This window comes from Cloeon dipterum, chromosome 4 (genome assembly GCF_949628265.1).
Source record: "Cloeon dipterum chromosome 4, ieCloDipt1.1, whole genome shotgun sequence".
NCBI lineage: Eukaryota > Metazoa > Arthropoda > Insecta > Ephemeroptera > Baetidae > Cloeon > Cloeon dipterum.
Window position 1 is genome coordinate 15,943,800 of NC_088789.1, and position 20,168 is coordinate 15,963,967.

The 20,168-nt window shown below is 41.2% G+C and overlaps 1 protein-coding gene across 3 annotated transcripts in view; it reads right to left on the reverse strand.

Moving 5' to 3' along the window:
* Positions 1-183: 183 nt before the first annotated feature.
* sff (sugar-free frosting) overlaps positions 184-20,168 on the reverse strand; it is a 27,900-nt gene continuing 7,915 nt past the window's right edge. The window contains exons 2-14 of one of the 3 annotated variants that reach the window (XM_065488920.1): positions 11,314-11,408; positions 10,711-10,796; positions 10,386-10,526; positions 9,508-9,658; positions 9,095-9,310; positions 7,928-8,127; positions 7,504-7,722; positions 7,291-7,442; positions 6,209-6,436; positions 5,778-5,944; positions 5,529-5,724; positions 5,086-5,258; positions 184-3,755 (exon numbers count right to left, since the gene is read on the reverse strand). In XM_065488920.1, the coding sequence (XP_065344992.1) occupies positions 3,561-3,755; positions 5,086-5,258; positions 5,529-5,724; positions 5,778-5,944; positions 6,209-6,436; positions 7,291-7,442; positions 7,504-7,722; positions 7,928-8,127; positions 9,095-9,310; positions 9,508-9,658; positions 10,386-10,526; positions 10,711-10,796; positions 11,314-11,408 (2,219 nt within the window). In that variant the 3' untranslated portion in view covers positions 184-3,560. Of the gene's footprint in view, positions 3,756-4,976; positions 5,259-5,528; positions 5,725-5,777; positions 5,945-6,208; positions 6,437-7,290; positions 7,443-7,503; positions 7,723-7,927; positions 8,128-9,094; positions 9,311-9,507; positions 9,659-10,385; positions 10,527-10,710; positions 10,797-11,313; positions 11,409-20,168 lie in introns of all 3 variants that reach the window. The other 2 variants (XM_065488921.1, XR_010575116.1) reach the window with 2 other exon arrangements.

Consider the following 20,168-nt stretch of genomic DNA (forward strand, 5'->3'; position numbering starts at 1 on the left):
GCGAATGTTTGTACACATAGCCCGACAGACCTATAAAAATAAGGCAGAGTCGGGCAATGCAGAGCACACTGCAGAATGCTTTTTTTAGAAACTAGTTGGAAAAGCAATTTTCTAATTGTAAGATAATTTGGCATAATATAAAAAATTAATAAGAGGGTAGATGATGGATTGAAAGTCAGGGAATTATATCTGGTTGTGCCAAATTTATTGGTGAGAACTGATTGATAATTCACAAAGAAATAGGTTTGGCCAAATCTGATATCAGGGCATGATCAACAAATTGCGATTGCGAATTTTCACTACAGCGACAAATATAGTGGGCGATTGTTTGGTACACATGTCACATTTTGGTGGTTGTGTGTGGATTCATTAGTTGATTTGGCCTATATCTTTTGCGAAAGAAATCAATATACTTACACACGCTTCTGCTTTGTATTCTCCATCGAAGTGCAATCAGCGCAATTTGAAACATTATATAGGAATAATAATTTCACTTACAATATCACCGACTCAAAAAAGGTCATTTGATGAGGATCAAGTGCTCAGGCATGTTCACCATTTTTACTGCTGCTCTTATTCTCAGAAGCTGCGGCAAAAGTTTCAACCCAAGAAGAAGGGACAAGACAAAATATCTTACGATGCAACATCGATTTCGAAAGGATAGGATTGATTTAAATTTATAATCATGCGTGTGGTTTCGTTATTCGTCTTGACTGCGATTATTCGCCTCTCTCGATAATTTGATAATTGATTTGGTTCGCAAACGCACACTTAAAAATGTCTCCCACTTGCAAACAGGTCATTTAGGCAAAAAATTGTTTCAGCGCTATATCACAGAGCAAAAAACATACACCGACTTCATTTTGACCTCTGAAAATGTGGTATTCTTATACATCATTTTAATGCACAACTCGCGATTATTAGTGTTTCTTATTAACTCTGCTGCTTAACACTCCTCCACTTATTATGTCTTGCTTCCTTTCACTCGATCGGCACGCTTTCCACATTGAACTACACCAGTGCGATCATACGTACAATTGCATTTATGGCTTACAATGCATATATGTATAAACGTCGTCTTTTTCATTGTAACAATGGCCGCTTTTCTCTTGCTGGAGCAGAGATGGGGAGTGCGCGTGTACGAGAGACACTATACACTCTGTCTAACAGATATGATCCTGAAGTTTGATGAGTATTTTTGTGGAGAAAATCGCAAATCAGCGAGTGGATACTATGGGCACTTTATTTATTTTCAACTCCCGCCTCCGCATTAATACATTTTCTTTCTGGCGGCCAAAAAATTCTAGCAATAATTCAAATTTACACAAATTGTATTTAATTAAAATTCCTGTGGCAAAATAAATTTTAATTTTTGTAAGAAAACGAATTAATGCAGCCGAGAGCGTTCAGATCCGAAACCAAAGAAACCACCGATTGCATCAAATCAACAGGGGTTCCTTTTATGATTCGTATGATTGTGAATTAAGTTAAAAAGGCAATGCTTATCTTTTGATATAATGTACAACACACACGTAATAGTTGGACTGTGATCTGCGTTTTCTCCTAGCACTTTGCTTGTGAGATGTTATATACTTTCTTATTGCAGTGATGAGATTTTAGATTTTGTACAGCACATAGGATAGAGATTCTCCTTTTCACTCCATTTGCGTGTTAACCGAGTTGCAGGTTCGAGAGTGATTCGCATCTGATCTGACGGCAATTAATTAATAATTATCATACATACCACGACGAGTACATATCGCTTATTGAGTCATCGAGTATTCAATTAATCTTAATGGACGATTTGAGATCACTCTCAATCAGAAAACGTAGTGTGTGAGTGGGTGTTGTCTAGATCGCCTTTTCACAATTGAGAGCTACGCTTTTTTATACAAAAGACTATCCAAGCAAAAAATTTATATATATATTTTATATCGACCAGCTACTTGAGTTTGTCATATTTTTAAAAGCTCGAGCTGTTTCGCATCAGTTTGTTCGCGTCCAGATGCGGGTCCCTCTCAAACTCGCGCAACGATCATTATAATAATTATTATATTCCAAAGATGATTTTTATATAATAATCTCCTCCTCTTTTGGACATACACTTATTAGGTTTATGCGTTTATTAATTTTTTCAAACTACCGTTCTAAATCGTCAGCAGCGTTACTTGCTTGTTCTAATAGAGCTTCGTGATTTTGGCATTCCGGCTAATTGGTTTAGAGACACACTAGGATTGTTTAACAGTTTGGAAAGAGATCATGAAAACAAGCAACGCAATTAACTAGGGCTGAGCATTTTGTGTGGCTTGGTCAGCACAAAACCTTTAGGTTTACACGGGCTAATATGCTTTGAAGCTGATGAAACTGATCGAGCTATACGAAAATAAGCTTTCAGACAGGAAAACGGAAAGTTTCACCCCCTTGACGTTTGACGAATATTCAACCATTAATAAGCTCATTATCAGCAGTGGGGTTTATGTAACGTAACATAAAAGCCGCCTTCCTAATTAATTGCCACACTCTTTTGCGTGGTTTAGAAAATGAAAATATGAAGTTCTCTTTGAAGTTTCATTAACCTATATTCTGGAGGGAAAAATTTATTGATTTTTTACTGTATTCACCCTCTTATCATCATCTGACCTTGAGAAATAAGTGAAATAGTGAAATTTATCGTTGTAGATGCCACTGCAAAAGAGTAAGAATATAGGAAGGCGTCCCTTTCACACTTGTGAATGTGCATTTCCTTGCTCATTTCCAAACATACAAAAGTATCGATTTATTTTGTGAGTGATGGATTATCCCTAACTGTTTTGTTTAACTGTTTTTATCGGTTACAATAATTGCTCTTGATAACAACACGGCGGGATTTGATTATTACGCTTGTGATTCGACTCACGCGGCAACAGAATAATATTTGCATAGCCTTTGGGTACAAGGTGCGGTCGGCAAAATGACTATTTTATCAGTGAGTGTGTGTCTGTCTGACTGACTTAGTAGCAATCACTCCTTCAACAAGCACAAAACGAACAAACTACCTCCTCGCAAACTTAATGCACCAACTCAACGTCAACAATATGTACGCTTTCCAGCTTTTCCAGGCGATTTGGCACATTTTTGACCGGCTCCGATCAGACGGCCTTGCTGAGCTGCTGGGCAGGGGCTCAAGATTGAAAGAATCGACAAATTGAAATCAATTTCCTATCCAGTTTCTAATGCAAAATAATTGAATTTAATTACGAGCGGCTCAGCGTCAGGCCGGTAAAATCGTCGGGCCAAAGAATTCGCCACGCGGTCTGGAAGGGCCTACGGGGGTAAATTTCTTCTATACTTCATATCGCATAATAATCAGTATGCACAAGAGAGAGTGTTCATTGTTTGCGTGTCTCTGTCTTGGGTAAAGTGGATGTGAGAGTTTGACCATCAACTCGTCATGGCAGGAATGATGAGTGTCCGCGGCTGCTGCTGCTTTTCGGCGTCAGTTTACACGGCGGCGGCGATTCACACGCGACGGTGAACTCGAGCTGCGTCGTAAACTAGCACCAAAAAGACGGTGCGTAGCCTCATGGGCCCCCGGGGCCGCCCTGCAGGCCCGACGACGACGACGGCACCACCAGGGTCGTGGTGCTGCTGCTCGACGTCGACGAGCCCACCTCCAGTGACGTCGTCATGAGGCTCGACGAGCACGGGTCGTGCGACCGGCCCGGAGACTTGATGTTGTCGAATACCGAGCTCTCGCTCTCCAGGTCAGACTCGATCTGTCAACGTGGAAGAAATTCGTCAGCATTCAGTCATCCAGTTAAAACTTTTACTTTTTTAGCGAACTATTATTGCTCATTTTATTTTTGTGCAATCTTTTGATGGTCAATTTATATGATTCTAAATTTAAAATAAAAAAGAAAATCCACTGCTTATGGAGTTTTTCCGAATTCGACCCCCCAAAAAGGTCTTGTTCTGAGCCAAACAATACAAAAAGTATGAAAAATTCTATGATATTTTAATAAACAACATTTTTCGTGAAATCAAAGGCTCTCTATAAATTCTTTTGTTTTGGTTATAATCTGCAATAAAATGCATGTGTTTCGGGAAAATGTGTAAAATTGCCGTACAACTGTATATTGTGTTGAAGCAGGTTTTTGCACACCCCAAAACCAGAAAAGTATATTTACCAAAAAGATTTTGAATTGTTAAATAAATCCAAAACTCTTAATTCAGGAAGTATATATAACTATAATAAACCTTAATAAACCAGATTGCAACAAAAACGTGTAAGCAAAGCTCGCCGTGGTAACAGGAAGTTGATTTGTTTGAATGAGTTTAACGTCATCGACATAATTATTGGGATGCTGGAGGAATCGGGGTTGGTTTTGGACACTTTTCATTAAGAACAGCTGCTGAAACCACAACGCATCACTAGCATAATAAACAAATTATGCAAAGCGTGCAGTTTTGAAGCGGAACAGCCAGAAATATTAATATAAATAGAAAGAAAAGATCTGAACATAGGTGACGTACAAAATGCAACTTAAAAAATGAATTAAACACTTAACAAAAACAATCATGCAACAAGTAATGATGAGGATGCGCATGCTTTCCAGCAATTTAAGATGGTGTTAGATGAATGATTTTATGTCTTTGGCATCTGCGGTGGCTAACGAACGGTCGCCAAACAGATATGAATATAAACGGACTCATAAAATCAACTACCGTGTCACCTTTCTGCAGAGAAGATCCTCCGTAGTACATATACTCTATCAAAAAATTTGGAAAAGTAACAAATTTTCATAATATTTAATAATAATTTAATAAAATTTAACAATATTGGGAAAATTGCTAAAGCCGTCTTTCAAAAGGATGACGGTAAAATTTTGCGAAGAAAATCGAAATAAAAAAATGATTAGAATTTGTTTTTGAGTATAAGGAATAAAACGTTTCATGAAAATGCGGGTGAAAATGCGAGGGTGGTTAAGCGAACATACATAACGTTATCAAATCAGCAGCAGCGTCAGCCCGGTGCGGGGGATTATGAGGAGAGATTGTGTGCTAGGGAAGCCAGCGGCGGGGCGAGGCGGGGGTCGGAGGGTGCACCTGTCTCGTGCCAGGGTACGGCGACAGCCGCTCGGAAGTGTCCGAGCCGCAGCTCGAGCTCTCGCTCAGCTCAGGGGCCACCTTGCGCTGCGCACGCGGCGACGCCGGCGGCCGCCTGCTGCACACCTGCGCCTGGATGTGCTCGCACACCCGGCGGAACCGGCGAATGTTCCCTGCGAATGAACACGTTTCGAAATTAATTACCCGCACAATAACCATCTGCTTAAAAACTTTTACAAATTTATTTTCTTACTATCACTGTTTTAATCTAGTAATAGCATTTTTAGATTTTCTTTGAAAGTAGTGTGGCGAGTGGTTGAATTAATAGCGTATCGGACAACGTTTAAGCCCATTTTAAAAATTCTAAATAATTGTCATCTTTATTAAAATATTTTTGTAATATTTTACAAAACAAATTGTGAAATTTAAAGAGGTTATAATACCTGAAATGAGGGTAAAGGTGATGGCGTAGAGAGAATCGACTGGCTCCTCAGGTCTGTTGACCATGGAGATATCGACCTGGAATCGCACCTGTCGCTGGAACATGGCCGGACCTGTGGAGCCCCTCTTGTACTCCACCTTGAAGGACATCGGGCTAGACACACTGTGGCTCAGCTCAGTAATCTGGAAAAATTCAATCTTTCAAAATCGTCCATATCCGCGGAGCACACTAGGTCTCAGATCTAACGTACTGAAAGAAAGGCATGAATGAGGTCAGCCTTGACAGAGGCTAAAGGCTTGCCCTTCACCAAAATGGTGAACGTTTCGTCCCTCTCGGTGGCCATCAGCGACCCGAACCACGACTTCTTGGTCAGCTCAGGCGATGACTCAGGCGTCAGGTGCACTTCCTCGGAACTCGCTGCAAGAGTTGTAAATTTTTTAATAATTTTTTTTAAGTGAGACACACTCCATCAAGACAATTGAAAACGGGTGTATTTTATTAAAAAAAATGTACATCTGCAACAAAATATTTTGTCTGGTTTGCAGCAAATTTATCTAACTCAAATTTAAAAATAAAACTAATTAAGTTGTGAATATGATTGTGTTAGAAAAAGTTTATTTCTTTGTTTCGAAGAAAGTAGAGCAAGATTCGGATGGAAAATTAAGTAAAACTCGACCGCACCTTGCATTTTGCGCCTGTGGAAGCGTGGCGAGCCGAGAAACGAGTTCTTGATGGTGGTGAGTCTGGTTCTCCAGTGGTGGCCGGCGTGTGGCGAGCCAGGGGGCGTAGGCATGATTGTGGACGACTGCTCGGACGACTCGTTGGTCGTGTGGGTGGACGACGAGGAAGAGGTGGCTGCGCTCAGCAGGTTGCCCAGCCCGATGGCAGACAAGTTGCCGCCACCACTCCCTGCAATCGAGCCAAAACATTCAACAACAACATACCAGTGATTGATTGGCAAATTTATGCGAAATTGCGTGGAAATTGCCGAGTGACACGCGTTTCTAGCTAAACTACTGCTTTCGTTTGAAAAATACGTTCTTTCGGGGGTTTAAATATTATTTTGCAGCAGGCACTGCTCAATTATTCTTATCAATCATCTTCTGATGAAAACAGAATGGAAAATTCAGAGGAAATTAAAACACTAAATAAAATTCATGAAATCTAGGCTGGCATACAAGCAATCTGACTCGAGCTTCCACTTTTAAATTTGTAAAAACATTCAACTGAGACGAATGACTGGATATTTATTCCATTAATATGCATATTGCATTTCACAATTTCTTGAACTCTGTTAAAAATACTGTAACTTCATGTGAAAACGTCAATATTTAATTGTGAACACGTGTTTTTCATTAGTTTTTTATGAATGTCTATTGTGCACTTTGGTTTAAAATAAATTATAACTTCATTCAAAATATTGAATACAAATACGACAAAAAATTACTCTCCACATTAATCTTAATTAAACCTCTTAAAAATTAGATTTTTTCTATTTTTGTAGATCTCGTGTCCCTTAAAAATAGTAATGAAATGTTTTGAAACTCTATACAAAAGTTTTCGTTCCCTCACAATTCTCCCCTTTATTTGTAAAATCGGGCAAACACCGAGCCAACCCAAAATCCAGCCTCTTTTTGCGTGTGCCGCATGAAATTCCCGAGAGTGCCGTGAGAGCCGACGCGGAATGAGTAATGAGCTTGCGTATCGAATGCCGTTGCGATGATAACTGCGCGGCAATTAGTGGTCGATTGACGGAAGCATACCTGTCCTGTTGTGGTGAGCGGCCCTGGTGGGAAGGGGCGAGACGGCGGGCGAGCTGTTGTGGCTGTGCAGTGGCGTGTGGTGGTTCACCGAGCCGGTGCCGCTCACGGACCGCCGGTGCCTCGGAGTGCCGCCTTCCAGCAGGTTCACGGGTCTGCAAAGAGCGCGGTGTAATTAGAAATGATCAATTGCTCTGACAATGAGAGGAGACTCACTTAAAGTGCTGCCGTCTGGGCGTCAGGGGCGAGCCTTCACTAATTTGACCGAACTTGAAGGGCGACGCGCCGTTGATCTTGCACGCGTCCACCCGCTTTCTCGGCGGGTCTGCGGTCTCGGTCCGGCTCCGGATTATCGCCTCCGTGTCGTCCTCGAATGCAGGCCTTCTTCTCTTCCGCTCAAGCAGTAAAAAGTAAATCACTTTTTCGGTGTTGTGGCTGCGAAGATGAAAAAGTGTTAATAACATTTTATTTGGAAAATAATGGACGTTACTGCAGACAATTTTATTGAGTTAAATCAACAATAAAATGCTCTACATATAGTTTTAAAATTGATTTAAATCTACGAGCGTAGCTTGAAATTATTAATTATTGCAGAAAATTATAATGTTCATTAATCTAAATTAAATTTTCATTGACTTACTTTGGACTGAGAAGCTCAAGAATAAGCCTTTCGCGGTCCTTAAAACAGCCTAGACTAGTAATTGCCTGCAACACGTCTGGGTCCATGGAGTCGACGCAAGGGATCACGTGTGTCTGCACCACCTGCATCATCGGCAGCTCCAGCTCCAACTCTCCTTTCCCTCCGGCGGTCACCCAAGGGTGTCGGTTTATCTCAGTCAACTGTAACATTAAAATAGGATTGGGAATTGCATATTTTTTTTTTTTTTTTTTGTTGAAAACAAAGTCTCATTGATCAGGTTTGGGCTCTCATTTAGTGGACGGTTGTTTACCCATTTTTCTACTTTGAAGTACATTATGATCTGATTCAAATTGATTGTTTGGCAAAGTTTTACAAAAAAAGCCTAAGGCATTTTTAAACCAATAGCCCCATTAACATAGCTATTGGAGCATTAAAATACATAATATCTCCTTTAAATACAATTCTTATTTCTGAAGCAAAAATTTCATCATCAAATTTACTGAACAAACAAATTTGATCCAATTAAATGACCGGCTTATTGTTAGTAGAAATTAAAGACGTGATTTTTTTGTGAATTTGACATCAAAAAATTAGCAAACAGATGGCTAGAACAAATACAGTAAAATCGAACGTTCCTTCCCAAGTCCAAGAGTTTTAAAAAGTCATAAAAAGTAGACATTCATGTAAAATAATAATGTATAGCGTTATTTTGAATGCTTTAGGGTGTTTAGAAAGACTTCATATGAGATTTAGATAGCTTTTTGTGTCATGATGGCTTATATTGTATGAATCCAAATTCTTTAAATTGCATGGCTCTGGCAAATTTGACAGTTAAAAGCTATTCCAATTCACATAAAAAATATTCAAACAGTCGATCATCTTAAAATACCAACAACTGTATATTGCACAAAAAATTGCAACCAAATCGAATTATTTATATCAACTGTTGAATTTTGGAGACAACGAGGAAAAAAATGAATTTGAGCAATTATTTCGCTTCTGCTTTTTTAGGTTAAGAAGAATCAGCCCTTGACACGGCCAATACCGTTCTGGAGCAGCGGGGATAAGTCCGCGCTTTTTGAAGTCGACAACCGTGAAGACACTCGAGCCCAACCGGTTGCATAGGCTCGCAATCTAGCAGGCGCTCTCTCGACAGTCTCGACTCACCGTCATCCGCTTCTCGGAGTTGACTTCGATCATTCCACGGAGCAAGTTTTGGCAATCGGGCGGAACAAAGTGTGGAATATGGAAGACCCCTCTTTTCACTTTCTCCAACAGTTGGCGCAGGTTGTCGTCGTCGAAGGGAAGCGCGCCGACCAGCAGGGCGTACAAAATTACCCCGCACGACCACACGTCCGCCCGCCGACCGTCGTACTTTTCACCCTGCCGAAGGAAATAAAAAAACAATTTTTTACCACACAATTTGATTAAGTGCGCCTTCGCGTTTTATTTATTAATTCACCCCTCGAAAGGCATTCTTGCATTAATTCGGAGGCATGCACCCTCAAACGAGCGATAAATTTGATAAAATAGCGCTTTCCGTGCTGAGACAAATAAAAGTAAATGCACAAGACACTCACCCTTATGACTTCGGGGCATGCGTAGTGAGGCGAGCCGCAGCTGGTTTCCAGCATGCTGCCGTCCGGCTGCAGCGAAGCCATGCCGAAGTCGGCGATCTTGATGTTGTTTTTCTCGTCGAGCAACAGATTTTCCGGCTTTAGGTCCCGATGGCTGAAAAATCATTACCGAACCAATTAGCTACCGATCGAAATGTCGCTGCTTGGATCAAGAGCTTTTCATGCCTTTGTTCCAACTTTTGCTCTTGAAAATGGAAGAAAGAGGCAACCAGGTTTTTATGTCCGCCAATTACTTTTACAAGTTTCCTCCCATTCTCTCGTCTGGAGTTTTGGGGCATGGAGAGATGCTCTCTTAAAACTTTGAATTGTTTCCCTGTTCCCAGACATAGTGAAATAAAAATGTCTCAACTCCCCTAACAACGATGAGATAAAATTTTATTACATTCATACTCAGACGAAATTACTGATAGTGGTTACCTCTTTGTTAGATTAAAATATTCAAGTTTTGTTGACTTTTATTGTCCATCTAAGGAAGTTGGCAGAAAAAAGCTAAAGAAACCCCGAGAGGAATAAACATATGTGTTTGTGGCAAAAAGTGCGCTCACTCAAATCTTGGTTCAGCGTAATTTTAGTTAGGTCCGCTCCAGTCTGCATCGCGTGTTGCGTTGCCCTAAAGAGCCATTTCGCGCTCAGCGATCTCGCTAGGCGAGAGGAGAAAAAAGTAACGAGTTTGCCAACTTCTCTGCACGCTTTAAAGAAATGCGGCTGCGCTCCCCCGCGAGACATTTGTTCTCGGCCCGCGCGATTTGGCGCAAAAGTTTGTGCCCGCCGAGCGGAGGGAGAGTCTAATTAATCGGGGGCTGGAGCCCACGACTACGCACCATATTGAGTGGCTGTGACAAAAATCCAAGGCCGAGATGATTTGCCTGAAGAATCTGCGTGCCTCCTTCGGCGTGAGTCGTCCTTTCTTCACCAGATAATCAAAGAGTTCGCCTCCGGAGACGTGCTCCAGCACCAAGTACCTGAGACACGGCAGCATTCAATGAATAATCAAGAGCAGCCGAATGAAAAGCGGGCAGGCAGGCAGGCGAGTCAGCGGAAAATGGCGATTGTCTTTTTCCGCCGCCGTCGCCGCTTCTTCTGCCCCTGCTTCTCGGCAAGCACCATACCATGTATGCATGCCGAATATTAATGACGTGTACTCACAGATATTTTTTGTTTTCATACACGTCTGTTAGGCCGAGGACGTGCGGGTGATCTATCAGCTTCATAATGGCGATCTCGCGTTCAACCTATCAACAGCAAGAAGCGTCTGTGATTAATTGTCTCTATATAGCGACCCGTATTTTAGTTCGTAGCGGTTTTCCCTAAAGTTTTCACGTGCAGTATTTTTCCACCCGCTGAAATTCTAAACTAAACTGTAGGTTGGAGAGAAATTGTGTTGCAAAGCCTCAGAATCTGATAATCCAATTAATGAGCAGAAAGTATGGCAGAGTCAAACATTTATTTTCTTTTTAAACAAAGTTAGTTTTATCTTTATAAAATCCAAAAATAGCTTAATCATCCAATTTACCCTCGTAAAAGGGTCGTCTATAAAAATCCGCGGCCCTGCAACAGCTATAAGCATGCTAACGAGCCAAAAAATTATTCAGGCCGGCAGCTTTTGCAGCGTGCGGCATAAATAATCGTATTTGTAAATGAATTATTAATGAATGTGCCGGGCCAGGCAGCCGCAAGCCGGCGTTGTTAAAGGGATTATTGCTGACGACAGCGATAATTAAAAAAGCAGCAGCAGACAAAGGAACGCACCTTCATTAATACTGATTCACTGAGCTTCTCTCGGTTGATGATCTTGATGGCGACCTTCTTGCCGTGTACACAGTGCACACCCAGCTTCACCAGCCCTGCAAACATACGCACACAATGAAAATTAATTATTGACGTCACACACGATGCTCTGGGTCGGGGCCAATGTGCTTTTTGTTACTCGCGAGATGGACATTTTATACAGTCGCCTGCACAGAATTTGTTGGCACTGACTCTCCCGCCCCACCCCGACCGCCGGTGATTAATAGGGTGGCGATACTCAGGCGGCGCTCTCATCAAGAGTCGTCTGCGTTTGAGGAATGGGCTATATCGTAATAAACTCGTCTAAAAGCGTCTCAGAATTGTTTTTATGTTTGAAGAATATTTTATTCCACACGGAAAGAAACAAAAATTAAAGGCGTAGGGATAAAATTGAATTTTATTTACTGTAGAATAGACAAACCAGCCCGTTGGCTCGCATTGTTAAGGCACTCTCAGGAGTGTCAAAGCAATGAGAGGTATTTGAGCAGTTCGGAGATCTAATACTGGCTACCCAATGTCAGAAATGGCAAAAAGTGGTTAGTTTAGTGACTCGAATTGCTCAAATTGCTCAACGGGCTGGGAGGCGCACCGGCGCCGACTCGCTACTTGCTGGTTTGCACCTTTCCAGCATGCGTGATTTGGCTTCACGGGACGAATGTCTAGCGTTTCAATGCAGTCCTCGGTGCGGAGGCAAGTGGCCCTTGAGTGGGCTGGGTCCCTGTGCGGTCTGGTGCGCCCATGTTATCCGTTCGCGGTGTTATTGGGACCCGGGTTTCAGCATTCGTGCTAGTGCAGTGCGCGCCCTTCCCGGTCCTCCGGTCCTCGGACAGGGATAAAAAGAGCAAAAAAAAAAAAGAAATTAAAATCAACTTATCTAGTGTGTAGCGAGCTGTTTATTTCACCATCTTTCTACAGATATTTCCTGCTCAGATAGTTTCAACTGCTGGTTGCAGCCCTACATAATTAATGAGCTTACTGTACCACCTCAGGTACAGCTGATGATCAATCTAGTTGAGCAGGAAATTATATGTAGATGACAAAAATTCATAAGTCCTAGGCACCTTAAAAGCTGCATTTGATTTCAAACTGTTAAATAATTTTCCGTGTAAATTATAAGCAGTTTCCTTGCCGAATTTTAACCATTTTCAACCCTAATCTATCGTGCCTCGTGGGGCGAGTTTACGGGACACAAAAAGCGAGTTAGAGTTATCTAATAACTATTGGTAATCGAACCTCAGAATGTCGATTTGTAATATGTTATTTACACTAAGAGAAACCAACTTCGTAATTTTTGCAAACTTCAATGCAATTTTTTCTTTCGTACATTTTCAATTGCGAGAACCTCTAGAGCATCTGCCTGCATCGGCTTATACCAAAAGTTAAAAAGATTATATCACCCTCGTGTGATTTTGCCTTCATTGGAATCTACCAACAAATTCAATTAAAATTTTCTATCAATTCAGAAGTATGTAATAACGTGTAGTTTGAAGAATGCAAGGAAGTCTACTTGTTTATTTTTTGTTTGCTTCTGAGCAATTTAAATCCTTTCTGTGTACCATGACAATAAAGAGAGGAGCGTATTCTCTGATAAGTCTTTGTTGTTCGCGCACAATTGCTTAAAAATGTTGCATGAGAAAGTCGCGTGTATCCGAAAATAAAAGCGGTAGAAAACTTGGTATCTGATTATCCCTTTATAATTAAAAAAGGAATTCCACCCCAGGGGTGCAGAGGCAACTTTTGTTACAAAAACCGCACTCAACTTTCGCCGGCTCTGCGTTCCGTTTGGATTGTTTGAGAGTGAAAAACGAGGGATTTCATTTCCATTAGAAAAGCAAGGGGGGATGTTTTGAGAGCTCTTTTCGCACAAAACACACATCTCACAGTAGAGCGGCCAACTCAAACAAAAAGCTAGCCGGCCAGTGCGGAAAGGAAGTAGTAGTGCAACACGAAATCGGCCGGCCTGGCAGAATGTGGCGTTCGGCTGGCCTCGTTACGTGTGCTGTGCGCCTTCTCTTTGGCAGTCTCTCAAAAATCGCCGACTGCACAGCAGCGCAAAGTGGGTGGGCGGAGGGGTGAGAAATGAATTTCGTATCAGCCCGAACCGAAATGATGCTACGATAGAGTTCGAAAAAAGTAGGACAGATATCACCGAATCCGCTTGCAGGGTAGTAAATCGCGGCGCAGGCGAAATAAAATATCATATATGTAAATGAGCGTTCAAAGCTTCAAGCAGGACAAGAGAAATGTACTTTCCCTTTGGACCTAGGCCAAGTGGAATTCATCTAAGCTTCTTTCCATCTTAGGACAAAAATAACAACGTGTTTCTAGGCGGAAATTTGTAAGCCCAGTAAAATAAATTATTTTGCGGCAAAATCGATTTTATTAACCTTTATCATTGCCCATTGAACAAAAAAATTGCTGCTGAAATATTTCAGGTTTTACACACGTTATAAAAGTCTATTTGAGCGAGAAGAGGCTCTGTGTGAGAGCACGCATCGTTTTATCATCTAAAAATTCAAATGGGTCGTGCCTCCATTATTTTCTTGAGCGCAGAGAAGCAGAAGGAAGAGGCGGAGGAGCTGGCATACTGCAGCCACTGCAGCAAGAAAAATTGAATGACCACGCCGGCGGAGCGCAATCTGTACAGGGGTGCCTTTCGTGAGACAGGGGTGAGGGCGAGTTCGCAGCCCCGACGCACTTTCTTCGATCCGCAGCCCGAGAGAAGCACTCGTCGTTTTTTCTAATTAATTCCGAGCCGTCAATATAGGCGTCGCAATTCATTTTTCCGCGCCGAAAACACGTTTTCCGCGGCAGTAATGCACGAGTCGTTGGCAGAAATATGAATTATGTGGGCCTCCCTCGCGGGGATGAAATATTACCACTGCTCAAGAGGGTGGACTGAATTATACACACATGAATTTGCATGCGTCCGTGAAGGAATTCGGCTGTCTCGTCGCAACCGGCACGACCCGCCAGTCGCTAATACTTTTTTCGAAATATATAGAATGAATAAGGTCCTCCTCCTCTCGCTCTCTGCCGCTTAAAGCAGATATGGTTTTACCCTTGCGCTCGAAATTGACTCCCGCAGACCTTCTCGCAGCTCGGCCTGCAAATTTAATCTCGTTATAAGCACGGAATATACGTCAAAATCTGCTTGATTGATGCGACATTCTGCATTTCTCATGAGTTGGCGCGCCTGCTCGATTGCTGAGCCACGAATTACTCGGGGCGGCGTTCCTCCACCGCAGATGTTGTCGATAGGGAAGTTTGTACAAAATTTTAATCCAGGAATTCAAGTACTTAATAAGTAGACTGATACAGCGACAAACTTGGCAAACAAAAAAATCTTAATTTTGGTTTTTTAATTAAAGAATTTTCCACTCCGTTGGCTGGCATTGTGAAGGCATTCCTAGCAGGTGTCGAGGTAATGGGAGATATTTGAGCATTCCCAATGTCTGAGATGACAAAAGGTGGTTTATTACGTGACTCGAAATGCTTCCAAATAGTTCAGCGAGTTGGGCGGTACCATTTTCGCTCCTTTCCAGCGGCTGTAGGGACCAATATCTGGCGTTTCAATAAAAGACCTTGGTGCAGGGAGGCGAATAAAGATGGCCACATTGGACCCGAGCTCCTCTGTGGCCACTTGGGTCCCATGTTATCAGCTCAAACGTATAATTGGGACCCGGTGAGAGATAGCCCACATAGGATTTTGTGAGCAGAAAATTGAAAAAGTCTCATCATTTACAAAATTAAATCAAATTCAAACTGTAATTTTATCTTTGAAAAAAGCATCCTTTTTTTGGTTTGTTTAGCTCGCAGTTTTAATTTGCAACACAGATATATGTAATCAAGGAGCAACAGGGGGAGCAAATCTGTAATAGAAAATATATCAGGAGAAAAAAGCCACTGAAGAGAAGAGAAATCACGTGCTTTCTTGGAAAGGATATAAAACGCGTATCCACGCCCATGTAGAATCAAATCTCACAGGTAGGAAAACGCAGTGTGTATTTTTGCGCGATATCATTTATAGCTATCTTTGCCTCGGAGAGAGCAGAAAATGTGCTGCCGAGTTTTTGGCCAGAGAAAGAGAGGAAAAAAGCGGCTCGTACGAGAGCAATCGATTTTGTATTAAGATGTCGGTTGGCTGGGCGATGCATTACACAAGTGTACATGTTGAAAAGCGGGCTGTTCTGGCTTTTAGGGCTTTTCTGCGGACGCATTGACACGGAGCAGACTCGACTGACCTCTCCAGCTGCCGAGCAATTACTCCGCCTCCGAACTTGGAACGTGCAACGTCCCTTTCTCAAATGCTTATTGTCGCGATGGATATCACAACATTGCACGCATCGCACCTTTTTCGAACCGCTGATGCTGTCTGCTTCCACAAAAGAAATCGAAAGGGAGAGAGAGAGAGAAAAAAACACAGCATTTCAGAGGTGTCAGCTCTTCCCTATACAACAAACCAATGGAAGCCTGAGATGGGCTCTTCCAGGCCCATATTTACCACAAAAAGTTTGCACTATAAAGTTGAGAGCACGCACCAAGCATTACAGCCTTCATCTATCATCTAACAGCGCAAATTGTTCAACAACCAATAAGAAATTTGTCGTTAATAGAGTCGATGTGGGTTGTCCAATCAGTGTGCACTAAATGATCATTGTTTATGTACAACAATAGTTTTTTCAATGATAGCTCACTTTCAATTTGTGCAACAACATTTCTACAAACAAGCAGGAGTTCTAATGATATATGCCTTTTATTCTGAATAGTTTCTGTGACGGTTATTTATAACTTACTACACAACCCAAATCACAGCCATTGCTTCGCAGCCGAACGCATTGCTTGATTCGCGTGGTTTAATGATGAAAAATGAATTCATACACGAGGAAAAATTACAACAAATCAATTAAAGTCTTGTATCAGTGTTTAAACAGGATTTTATGTCTCTTTCCTCTTCAAATTTTTTACCCTTCCTATGATAAATTTAAATTTATTGGTAAAACATTTGAATAGTGAAAAGCTAATTAATTACGAAATAGTTCTCATTATCTGCACTGAACTGACTAAGAATGGGAGGCTTAAAGAAATTTTAAGAAGTAATTATCAAATCCAACGTTTCCGTATTTTACAGATGCAAAGATAGTTCAGTCTCATGAAATTTCTGCATGTGAATCCTTCTAATTTACTGTATTTGAATTATATATGTGTTGTAGACTGAATCTTTTATTTATATAAAAACAAAAATAAGTGCATAACACGGAGGGAGAGGCTGTTGATTATTTTTAATCTGACGTTCCGTAATTGAGTCATTTTTAATACGTTGAGAGGATTAACAAGATTACGCGCTGTTCGTGCAGGTAACGCAGACTGCTGATCTCGGCTTAATTAAAATCGACGCTCGCATCCAATGTGTATATTATGGGACATGAACGACAGCTCGAAATTTGCAAACCAAACATTGTCGAACACGCGGCTCTAGTAGAAAATTATGTCCGCAGCTAGCCTAATAAATTCGATCATAACGTCTTCGTAAATTAGAAATCAATGTTAATCAGACTAAGGGCACATTAATCTGAAGCCTTTACAAAGAGAGAATGAACAAACTCACTCGCGTGGCGTGTTTAACTTTACTTTGAATGAGAAGGACACGTCTAGAGGCTTGAATTCCACTCTTATTTCGTGCAGCTTTGCAGCACATGAACACCGGAATAAAGGCAAAAAACTCACAAAGGGCCAAAAAAGCGGGTATATATACACATTGATAAAATTCCAACGAAGGTTTTCCATTGTAGGCGGAAACGCAATTAAAACTTGCGCACCACTTGTCTGGCTTTTGAGACTAGAATTACCACAGCCTTCTCCATTTCAGCAGGCGAAACAAACTTTCGACAAATTTGACGCCAAAGTATTTTGAGACGGCGGGCTAGTACAAAACATGAATAACGTCTTTTGATCTTAAATTTAAAGTTACATGACGGGATAAAAAAGTTTACAATTTTTATTTTATTATTACGCTAAGCAGCAAAATTCTGTTTGATCACTCCTTTTTTACTTCAATTTCTAAATGAAAAAATATTCTCATTAGTGAATCCTACACAAGTAGCGTGATTCATTACGAGAATTCATCAATATTTAAAATCCGCTCGTTTGCGCACAAACAAATGTTTATTTTACATTTCAGTTGTCAGCGTGGGGAGACTTTGTCGCCAAACAATGCCAGCTGCACACGAAAACAACAAAGAAATTGCTTATTAAAAATGCAGCAGGGAGCCGAGGAGAAAACGCAAGTAATGCGTCTTGCGTCGTTATCGTCGGTGTTCAAAAATCGGATCCTCGGCTCTTTAGGTTGTGTGCATATGTGTCGTTATTTTAATTGAGAGATGCATTATTCACGAACGAGTGCTCGCGCTGCGCTGCGAGAGCTCGTTTGCAGTGCAATACACTCGAATACGTTAATCGAGTGTTTGCTTAGCGCACAAGTGCGAATTACAACTGCCGCGGGGCGCGAGACAAAGGCCGTGCTATTCTATTTTGCGGGCCGAATCACATGCAGGCGTGCGTTCGAATGCGAGAGCCAGCCGGAGAAGAGCAGCAATGTAATTAGACAACCCTTTTTCAGTTGTTGCCTGCGAGCATACTCGAGTGTGCGGCGGCGGAGGCAGGCAAGATATCCCCACAAAAGCACAGGGACAGGGGTGACTGCGTAATTGAAAACAAATTTGAACACGCAATACGCTCGTGTGTGTCTCGGCATTCAATGCCAGGGTGGGGCTGACCATTTTCAATCGGCCTTTTCAAAAGCAGCGACGAATTTCTATTCATTTGGTAGTATCCACATTTTTAATAATTGTTTTGTGTTCAGAACCGGGGGCCTTTTTGTTGCTGCTTCTCTTGTCATGAATGTCAGTGTACAGACCAATGATTTTCTCTCAACACAACTCTGAAAATTTTAACTAAAATGTGTTCAGTTTTTATCGGGAAAAATGTTCGCAATGACTTACAAATCCAAAAATAATTGGTTGGCGTTACAACATTTATATTTATTCCATCCTGACAAGTATGTCCTTTAATCCTATGTGACTCGGCAAAGCTGTCTCTCACAAAAAGTCGTTCAGCGGTGGTGTCCATTAAAATATACTTTGATCTGAAAGCCATATAAGGCAAATATTACACTCTGTTTTGAACGAGCATAGAATAAAATTGCCGGGGGATAAAATTTTTAGAAGCTTTTTGCATGAAAATAATGGAGCAATATCGCTGTTCGGCAATGCAGTCGAGAGTAATAAATTATTGCTCCATTGTTCAGTTGGGAAAAGCGGCTGAATTACGCAAATTATGGTGGCAATGCTAATTTGATTCTGATCTACCACTGCATTATCCAGCACTGAGTGACACAGGCTCACAGTTTGAATTGCAAATCCAGAATTCCGTTGACAATAACGCGCGAAAATGCTCTCTCGTTGAGTTGGATCTTCCACATTTGCACAGCGGCCAAAGAGGCTTCCAAGCAAAAATGGTCGCGCTTTGCGTCGATTCGAGCGATATTTATGAATTGCGCAGAGCGCCCCGTCGTAATCACACAGCCCGTGATTTTTTTGCACGTACGCTCTGCGGTGCTTCCGATTCTCATTGAGAGTCATGTGCGAACTGAATACAGATGCGTGCGGAGAAACAATTCTCTGGACCCGCGGCCAAAACCAAATTTATTCTTCCTGTTATTAATCATTTTGATGGATTGTCAGGCGGCTTTTTAAAATAGCAACATGTCAAGTCACAGCAAAAAAGACATTGGACCACCAGCCAAACTGTCTCCTTTAACATTCCATTAATTTCTAATGAAGACGAAATCAGGTGGTTTTGGGAAAGTTTCAGCGATGAATCAATGTAGAAACGAAACAGGTGCTGCTGAGCAGATTGCGCGGAAACTTGGACTAATAGCGCTGGTCGGAAGAGCCAAAATTATACACATTTTGAGAACGAGGCACGCGTCCATTAATCTTTTGCCTCTCCACCCAACTCTTCCGCTTCCATCTGAGGCCTAAATCGTAATTTGCTCCTCGCTGCTGTTTACGAGCAAAAAATGCGTTCGCAAAAAGTTGTCTGCCGGGTGGCTTGGGAGCAATAAAAATTTCCATGGCCCGTCAGAATAAAAAAATATATCAAATCTCGCTCGGGCAAATTGAGTTCCTTTGCAGTCGAAGGCAAGAAGAGATTCAAATTTACATAAATAAATACCGATAAAAGTGTAGGGAAATATTTCTAGCACCTTTTCCAATTAAAATAATTTAGGCAGCAAATCAGCAAGGCTTTTAAATATTTTTGAGCTACTCTTGAAATCTTCATAATCACCCACACCTGTTCTTTCCTAAACCAACTTTAAAGACTTCTAAGCACCTAAAAATCCACGAAATACTTAACGTTATTTTTTAAGACAAAATTCTGCCGGACATCATTCTTTTTTTCCAGAAGAATGATTTCAAACGTTTTTAATTGGGAAGTGTTGGACTGATTACAAATTTAAACAATTTATATGAATTTTAGGATTGTTACTTGAACAGATTCATGCTATTTATATAAATTTTCTTATGCACATTAATTCAATAGGAATATCTATATTTCAAATCAGTTACCAAGGGATCCGTTTGAACTATCTCATAAAAAGGTATCTCTTTATTTTTCTAAAGGAAACGATTTAGATCATTTTCTATTAGGAAAATTCTTGGAGTTTTTAATTTCCATCAAATGCATCAGTACATACACTTCCGATTCAGAAAGCACAATGATGCGAATTTCCCTGCTTTGTTGTTTCTGCTCCC